The sequence below is a fragment of the Bactrocera dorsalis genome, unplaced genomic scaffold (assembly GCF_023373825.1).
Source record: "Bactrocera dorsalis isolate Fly_Bdor unplaced genomic scaffold, ASM2337382v1 BdCtg155, whole genome shotgun sequence".
NCBI classification, from domain to species: Eukaryota; Metazoa; Arthropoda; class Insecta; order Diptera; family Tephritidae; genus Bactrocera; species Bactrocera dorsalis.
Genome location: NW_026038206.1, coordinates 40,628 through 50,000, shown reverse-complemented (window position 1 = coordinate 50,000; position 9,373 = coordinate 40,628). Strand labels below are relative to the sequence as shown.

Genomic DNA, 9,373 nt, shown 5'->3' with positions numbered 1-9,373 from the left:
AATATATAAACTATACAAAATTATTATACTTTTTTTGCAACTATTTACCCCTTTGTAGTGCAATTTTCTTTGAGAACAAATAATGGCACATACAATTCACCAGCTGTACTCCCACCATGGCCTCCACCATCTCGCATACCGTGGTCACCAGTTAATATTAGTAGCTGCCTGTGAAAATGCTGTTTTGCATATCGAAATATGTGTCATCTCATAACAAGACCAAAATTATTAGTTTGGAATACCTTTGCTTTGTAGAGCTTTAGCACAACGTCATCCATTTCTTTTAGCTTAAGCGGGATTTTAGAGCTATCACTACCTTCAACATGTCCAATGTGATCTAAGCCCAAATAATGAAGCACCAGCAACATCCAGTCGTCATTTTGTAATTCTTTGGTCAGTACTTCTGTCACATTCTTGTCACCCTATGAGAACAAAGTTGAGTTAAAAAATATAAGCATCCATCATATTAATAAGTCATATTTACCTCATAAAAGTCATTTACATAAAATGAATCTGAGTTAGCGGTAAAACGTGTAAATTGTTTTGGAAAGAGACTTATCCAAGTACGATCACCGGCAAAAACTGTAATTTCATTACGTACTTGTAAGCGGTGCATTAAAGAGTCTGCAAGCTGCTCAACATGACCAATGTTTAGGACTATATCAATAAAATTTGAAATGGTGCCGGTTGTTAAGCTTTTAAGCCGCGGCATGGTAACAGTAGGAATATTCACTCGCAATTTCAGACGATTACACGAGTTGTTGTAAGAAAACTCCATACCACTTTGACTGGCAAAATCGAAACGTAGAGCATCCACCAGCATTAGTATGGTTTGTGCGTAAATTTGAGTTGGCGGCGTTAAACTTTGGAAAATATAAAAATTGTGATTTTTTTAAGCAACTATTGATTTAAGTTCTGTTTACCTCAATCCATCTAAATCTTTTGGTTGGCCTTCAGCTACTGCAGGGTCTAATGCATAATTGTTTATGGGAAAGAAGCCAGTTAGAAAAATTGACGCGCCAAAAATAAACGTCACTATCATCCACATTAGAAAATATCTAATAGTACTTGATTTTTCCATCTGTAATGCCGTATTCGCATAACAATCATCGAAGAAGAAAACAATTTCCTAATTTTATTTAAAATTTAACACGATTTGAAATTGATCCCATGGCAGTCACCGATTAATCAAAAATTTATTGAAAATAAATCAAAAACAATCACAGAAATCAGCTGTTTACTGTTCATTTCCTTAACCCAAACATCACAATAATTTTAGCTTTTCGATAACTCTTTATTTCAATTTCTGAAGTAATATTCTTTAATTAATATTAATAAAACATCGAAAAGCTTTTTTACTCATTTATACATTTCAAAAGAAAAATTAGTGAATATTATCAATCCATGTTGTAGCTTTTGAAAGTAAGATTGCTTAAAAATTTTGTGTTATATTAATTTCACTAAAACGAGTAGCACATCTCTAAAAATATGTTCGATTATTAAATTCTGAGTTTAATAACCATTTTCTAAGATACACAGTTGTCAAACTACTAATCGTAAAAGTTTATCCATTATATATCAAATTCTTTCAGAAACATGAATATTTGTGGAAGTGTATTTGTCTCAAAAGACGTGCTGAATTTTGCTTTAAAATGTTTATATTGTGAAGAAGATATAAATGAGTGGGAGAGTTTTGTTAATCACATTCAAAGTTTGCACAATAGCGACCTAGAGGAACCATGCATTGATCCCATTGTGGAATTGGATTATAAAGAAAACAATGCTTTAGAATGGTTAAAAGATGAAGTTATGCCATCCACTGATGGCGATCATTGGGATGAAAATGTAGATGCTTTGAAAGTGGAAGTACCTTCAGATGGGGAAGCCTGTAAAACAGAGGTAATTTATCAAATTTCGTATATATATACATATATAGTGAATTTTTTAATTTTAATGCGTTTATACATTGTCTTCGCGCAGCCAACAGAAGACCCCGTTTCTGATAATGCCGGAGACCACAGTTATGATGATGACAACGACAGTAACTCCGACTCAGACTCTTCTCAAGAATACTTAGAAAAAAATAAACAAAAAACTCCCAAAAAGGTTTGTTTACTCAAACTACTTAAGTACATCAATAAATAAAATATTTTCTTACAGTTTAAGCCATCATTTTATAGGAATAACAAAAATACAAACGTATTTATTGAAATGTATGAAAAATCTCCTTGCTTATGGAATCCTAATGACGAAAATTATAATAATAACACGGAACGTTCAAAATGTAAAACTGAAATGATACAAGGAATGGAACAAAGATGTCAAATAACATTAACATACAAAAAATTGTGGGAATGCTTTCGGGAGTTGCACATGTTGTACAAGACAGTGGGGGAGGCCATAGAGAAAAAATCAGGTTCAAGATACAAAAAATTGTCTCCCACTGTGCTAGGATATTATGAAAAGTGTTCATTTCTCTCTGTAGCATTAGATGGATTTTTGGATATATTTGAAGATACGCCAAATACTGTTACGGTTCGTATAAACATACTCATATATATTTTAATACAACATTTTTAATTAATACAAAACAATTTACAGAATATAAGCTTTGCTTCTAAAAACACTATAACGATAGCATTTATCGACACATATGAACGTTTCCCGTCTCTTTACGATTACAAACACCCAGATTACTACCAACAAGCTAAACGAAGGCAAACATACAAGGATATGGCTGACATCCTTAGGATTGAACAAAACGTTGAGTTCACCGATGATGATATCTTCAAAGGAATAGAGTATATGCGTCAATGGTATTTTAAGCTGAAAAAACGTCTTGGAAAGAATTTGAAATTTGAGTCTTTGACAAAAGCAGCGCAACACTATGTCGAAAAGTTAGCATTCCTTACCAGAAGATCAAGGGGCGAGAAGCGGTTCGACACAGATTTGCCATGTACAGAGTGTGATGAGCTATTTAAAACTAATGCAGATAGGCAGGCCCATCTTCACACTGTGCACAATATCGGTGAATTACCCTACAAATGTGATTTATGCGATAAAAGCTTTACCAATAAACCCGCTTTGAATGGTCATAAACGAAGATTTCATACGGAAAAAATACACAAATGTGAATTTTGCGATAAAATTTACGCTATTCCAGCAGATCTGAGAAATCACATGGGAATACATACTGGCCACAAGCCATATATATGTGAATTGTGTGGTAAAGGATTTCGTAATAGGACTAAGCTACGATTCCATAACGATGCAATTCATCTAAAAATAAGAGCATTCAAATGTACTATGTGCCCGAAAGATTTTTTGAAAGCACGCGATTTGCAAGATCACATAAAGGCTCATCTTAACATAAGAGATAAGATTTGTGATACATGTGGCAAAGATTTTACAAGCGCCCACGGATTACATCGGCACAAGCAATTGCACGCGGAAGTTAAAAAGTATGCTTGTAAATTTTGTGAGAAACGATTTTATCAGTTTGTGGGGCTTAACTCACATATGAAGCACCGGCATGGCATTTATAAGAACGGCGGAAAGAAAAGCGATAAAATCCCTCACACAGAACCATTACCGCAAACATCGACAACAAATATGCTCAGCAGCGTTGTTCCAAACAATTTTGGAAATGTATAATGCTGCTATACCAACAAAAATTATGCATTTTCGGGGAATTAGTTATAAAAGCATACTTTATATTTGTACATATAAGGATTCAATACAATTTTTTGAAGTATTCGACTCTGCATAATGGTTATTTCAATATTTCTAATTTTAATTTTAGTTCTTACTATTTAATAAAAGCATATGTACATAAGAAACACGAAATAAATAAATTGTTTTAATTTATAAGTATACTTTGTGTTAATCGGTAATTTTAAAATTGTTCACAAGGGGTTTAATATAACATAATATATGTATAGCGAATTCATAAACAAAATAAATGCACCTTAATAAGAGCAAACATTATTGATAACAATAAACTTTGTTTACACCCTTCTTCTTTGAAAACAGTGCCCATTCACATCGGCCGCATATGTAATCATTGTGAATTGGACCAAATTAAGTGAAATAAAATACACAATCGCCGAATTTTATCGCCGATTCGTAGTTCCTTGAAAGTTTTTATTTTAGAAAATGGATATATGCGGAAATGTTTTGGTTTCTAAAGACATACTCAACTTTGCGCTCAAATGTCTATATTGTGAAACAGATATCGAAGAATGGGACGCCTTTGTTAATCATGTACAGAGTTTGCACAACACAAACTATGAAGAGCCTTGTATAGATCCACTAGTGGAATTGGATTATAAAGAGAACATCGTAGTTGGATTGATAAAAGATGAAACTATGACTCAAATTGACACAACTGAGTTTGCGGTTAATGACGCCGATATAAAAATGGAATTTCAGTCAGATGGAGAATCTGTTAAATCCGCGGTAAAATAATTAGTGAACTCTCTCCAGGAATTTCATACATAATTAATATATTTAAATTACATATTCAGCATTACGACTCTACCGCCTCGGATGTGGACCAAAGTCAAGATAATGATGCGAATTATGTTGACACGGATACAGATTCCTCTGATGAAGATGGCAAAAAAGATATGTCGAGCAACAAAAAAGTATGTATATGGGAAACAAATCATATTATTTTTAATTATAGCGTACATACATATATTAACATACTGTTTTCAGTTTAATCCAACATTTTATAGGCGCAACACGAGCACAACTATTTTCATTGACCTATATCAAAAAGCTCCATGCTTATGGGATCCCAGTGATGATCATTATAACAATAGTGTAGCACGGGAAAATTGTCAAAAAGAAATAATTGAAGAAATGAAAAAGCGCTGTCAAGTTATATTAACTGATCAAACCGTGAAAAGCTGCTTCCGCAAATTGCATATGCAATACCAGGCAACACATCAAGCAAAACAAAAAAAAACAAAGTCGAAGACAAAAAAATTACCAGCTGTTGTGATGGATTATTTTCAAAAATGTTCCTTTTTGTCGGTTGCGAAAGACGATCTTGCCAAAGAAGTAGAGGAGACACCCATCACAAATACCGTAAATATACACCAAACTTTTTTATTTGATACATGATTACATATATATTGATTGAATACTCTTTCAGAACTTAAGCTTTGCAAAACTAAATCCGGTAACGGAAACCTTCATTGAAACATACGCTCTTTTCCCAGTATTATATAATCCTAAGCATGAAGATTATAATAACTCCAGTGTCCGTAAACAAACATACAAGGAAATGTCAAATATTATTAAATCAAAACAAAACATAGAATTCAGTGATGACGAAATTTATAAGGGGATCTACTACTTACGCCATTGGTATTACAAACTTAAAAATCGCCTTGAGAAAGATTTAGCAGAAAAAGATTTATCAAGTGCAGCACAAATTTATATGAAAAAATGTGCTTTTCTACCAAATAGAGCTCCAAATTTAAAATTGAAATGTACGGAATGTAATAAAGTTTTCCAAAATGAGACGACGCGGCAAAGTCATCTCTTCAGGGAGCACAATATCGGCGATTGGCCACACAAATGTACGGAATGTGGACGTACCTTTGAATTCAAAGCAACCTTACTAATGCACGAGCAACGTAGTCATGTTGGAAAGGTACATAAATGTGATTACTGTGAAAGACGTTTTGCCGTACAAGTTGATTTGCAGCGACACATAGGTACGCATACTGGTCAAAAGCCCTTTGTATGCGAATTATGTGGGAAAGCCTTTCGCAGTAAGACACAATTGGGTTATCACTCAGATGCCATACATACGAAAACAAGAGCTTACAAGTGTACAATGTGCCCGAAAGATTTCTTGAAAGCACGCGATTTGAAAGACCACATAAAGGCTCATCTTAATATACGCGACAAAATATGTGAAACATGTGGCAAAGGATTTACCAATTGCCATTCACTCATACGACATAGACAAATACATTCCGAAATTAAAAAATTCGCTTGTAAATTATGTGAAGCGAAATTTCATCAATTTGTTGGATTAAACTCGCATATGAAAAGAACGCACGGCATCGTTAAAAGTCAACAAAAGTCCTAAAATTAACAGACTTTGAACCTTTATTTTAACATGGAAGGATGCGAAACAAAGTTAAGCCAAGATTTTTCAAGTGAATTTAATAGTATGGATGTGACCAACTATTAACGAACGATAATTAAAAACTACTAAGCAATTCAAACATGAATATTGTTGCGAAATTCAGTACTTTTTTGTTTAAGAATGATAGCTTGTTCAGTTATAGGGAGTTACTATTAATTGAGATTCGCAAAGAACTAAATATGGTTTGGCAATATTTTATTTTATTTTTTTATTATTATACATTTTAAATAAGTATATATAATACATTAATATTATAAGTATGTCTTTTGGAAAGAAAGAACACATATGTATGTTATATACATAAATATATATAAAAGCACAAAAATTATTTTATTTAAGGTGATTACATAAAAAGTATGTATTAAATGAAAATAGTATACCGCATAACTTGTTTATATTTATTAAAGTTTTATATGTATATTTATAAGGTAACATTTCAAGTTTTCAAAATACATAGAAGAATAAAACTAAATGACTAAAAAATATTTGTTTACCTTTTTTTATATACATATAATTGAATAAAGTTGTTCACAACAAGTTTGAGAACTACTGCAAACAGCTGTTTAACGGCTGATTTGACCAAAAACAGCTGTGCTTATCAAATTGGTGAAGTGTGATGCAAACCGCTCCGCTCATCAATGAAAATAAAATTTTTAAAATATTTGAATGAACCGCTTTAGTTTAGTGCATTCAATAAATATAAGTGTAAATTTCTAACTTTAATAGTCGCAGTTAAAATGATTAAACTATTTTCACAATTCGCTGGCAGCAGTTTGCGTTCCCTTCGCACCGTGACCGCAGACTCACATCTATCTACCGCCAAACTAGCCAGTGTATGTGATATAAGAAAAAAATGGTTTAGCCATACAAGCGTTGCTGCAACAGAAGATGATAATACGCGACATTGTAATGTGGGTACAATTGGGCATGTGGACCACGGCAAAACCACATTAACATCTGCTATAACCAAAATTCTGGCAGAGAAGGGACTAGCGCAGTATGCATCATACGATCAAATCGATAGGGCACCCGAGGAGAAAGCGCGAGGCATAACAATAAATGCTTGTCACATTGGATACGCAACATCGCAACGTTCCTATGCACACACCGACTGTCCGGGACATGCGGATTACATTAAGGTGCGTGAATAATTGATTAAATCATCAAATATGTGTTAATATATGCATCGATGGTTCTATCTATAGAATATGATATCTGGCGCGTCACAAATGGATGGCGCTATACTGGTCGTCGCCGCAACCGATGGACAAATGCCACAAACGCGTGAACATCTTCTACTTGCCAAACAGGTTGGCATTGAACGTATTATCGTATTCATAAACAAAGCTGATCTAGTTGATCAGGAAGTATTAGAATTGGTGGAAATAGAAATGCGTGAAATGTTATCAGATTTTGGTTTTGATGGCATTAACAGTCCGGTAATTTGCGGTTCTGCATTGTTGGCTTTAAATGGTGATACATCGGCTTTTGGTGTGCCAGCAATTGAGAGCTTACTACAACATTTAGATACTTATGTGCCGACGCCAACGCGTGATTACACATCACCCTTCATATTGCCAATTGATAATGCATTCACAGTGGCGGGACGTGGTACGGTGGTCGTTGGCACAATCAAACGTGGAACAATGCTTAAAAATGATTTAGCCGATTTGCTAGGTTTCAATCAGAATATCAAAACTAGCTTAGGAGATATACAAATTTTCAAAAAGAGTGTGCCGAAGGTAAACGAATTGTTTGCAAATGAGAATTGCCCAGAAGCTTTTATTTTATTTTATTTTATTTTTTGTTTTAAATATTGCTCTAGGCTGTAGCGGGTGAAAATGTTGGTGTCTTATTACGTTCCGTTAAAATTTCTAGTGTGGAGCGTGGTATGCTCCTATGTGCGGCTGACACCGAAAATATCTCAAATCACTTCGAGGCCTCCATGTATTTACTATCACGTGCAGAAGGTGGACGCAGTAAACCTATGCTCTCCAAATACATACAGCAATTATTTAGCGCCACTTGGAATGCGCCGGCACGCATTGACATTGGTAAGCATTTCGCAAACAAACAATTGGACTTTATTTCATGATTTTTTTATTTATTTATTTTATGCAGTACCTTCCGATGGCATGTTAATGCCTGGTGAACATGGCAAGGTGCGCATAACATTACTGCGAAAAATGGTTTTAATACCAGGACAAGCTTTTACGATAAGAGAAAATGGTGCAACCGTGGCGACGGGGATGATTACCGAACGAAAAGCCTCGTTGGATATACCAAAAAATAAATTATCTAAAATTGTGGTAACTTGTTGAGTTGACATACATACTTATATTTATTTGTGTGTATTTGTAATAAAATGCAAATAAAGAAAAACAAATTGTTTTTTTATTTTTTAATGTACATATATTATATTTATTTGAAATAAGTACGTAGTTTTGTAATTGCATGTTTTGAAATTTAACATTGGAAATCGTTGTTATTTTATGGCAATGCCGGAAGTTTTTGGAGCTGAACATAAATATTTAAATATGTACATATGTATTCAGGAATGCGCATACTGTGTAAAGTTTGGAATTTCAGCTGTTTCAGTGTAAATTATTTTATTAATGCGATTTTTCATAGCTAATAATAATATTTCAGACATTTTGGCAAGATTTATAATAAATAAATGGCATTGAGAAAAGAAACTTATGAATTTGAATAATTTTGGCAACTTTTCAATAACTGTTTAAAAAATAATAATAACTTTCACTGTATATAGAGTTTTATATTTTTTGCAATTATGTTGCATTATTTAATTTTAAATATTTATGCTTGCATTTAACCAAATATTTTTAAGTATTATTGTTTCTAAAACATTTATATTTATAAGCAGACAAAGTCTCAATATTATTATGTCTATATGTGCCATGTAATTAAAGCCTCTACAAAAACAAAAATCATTTTTAGCTGCTTTACAATGTTCGTAAGTACTATATATGTATAAATATGTATATGCATAAAATTATGTATGTATAAAATGCGCTAAGTTTGTATATTATAATAATTTAAAGCAAACTAATTTATGTTTTTTGCTTATGAGCTAAACAAAATAAAGAATTTTCCCAAATACTTTTTAATTTTATTACAATTTCAGCAATATTTAGGCAAATAAATAATTGTATGTAAAATAAATTATGTTTAGAGTAAACAAAA

The 9,373-nt window shown here is 32.9% G+C and overlaps 3 protein-coding genes across 3 annotated transcripts; 2 read left to right on the top strand and 1 right to left on the bottom strand.

Annotated features, from left to right (window-relative positions):
- Positions 1–48: 48 nt before the first annotated feature.
- Positions 49–1,235, bottom strand: LOC125780172 (GPI ethanolamine phosphate transferase 2-like; the record flags this gene model as incomplete). The annotated part of the gene is given in 4 exon segments (XM_049461891.1): positions 49–179; positions 243–422; positions 485–863; positions 924–1,235. Coding segments are annotated over 4 exon segments (848 nt in total), but the record flags the coding sequence as incomplete, so codon positions are not given.
- A 222-nt stretch (positions 1,236–1,457) lies between these two features.
- Positions 1,458–6,556, top strand: LOC105228954 (zinc finger protein 423). Its single transcript, XM_049461890.1, is given in 7 exon segments — positions 1,458–1,899; positions 1,981–2,535; positions 2,602–3,651; positions 4,153–4,458; positions 4,527–4,646; positions 4,720–5,094; positions 5,162–6,556. Coding segments are annotated over 7 exon segments (3,657 nt in total). The 5' UTR covers positions 1,458–1,596; the 3' UTR covers positions 6,110–6,556.
- A 198-nt stretch (positions 6,557–6,754) lies between these two features.
- LOC105228955 (elongation factor Tu) lies at positions 6,755–8,560 on the top strand. The gene is made up of 4 exons (XM_011208981.4): positions 6,755–7,308; positions 7,375–7,911; positions 7,995–8,223; positions 8,291–8,560. The coding sequence occupies exons 1-4, from the start codon at positions 6,907–6,909 to the stop codon at positions 8,488–8,490; spliced, it is 1,368 nt and encodes a 455-aa protein (XP_011207283.2). The 5' UTR covers positions 6,755–6,906; the 3' UTR covers positions 8,491–8,560.
- The last annotated feature ends 813 nt before the right edge of the window (positions 8,561–9,373 follow it).

Bases quoted from the DNA above. Each gene is read 5' to 3' on its own strand.
- LOC105228955 (XM_011208981.4), top strand. From the start codon at position 6,907: ATGATTAAACTATTTTCACAATTCGCTGGCAGCAGTTTGCGTTCCCTT. The intron at 7,309-7,374 runs GTGCGTGAATAA...TTCTATCTATAG, and splicing joins GACATGCGGATTACATTAAG to AATATGATATCTGGCGCGTC. The intron at 8,224-8,290 runs GTAAGCATTTCG...TATTTTATGCAG, and splicing joins GCCGGCACGCATTGACATTG to TACCTTCCGATGGCATGTTA.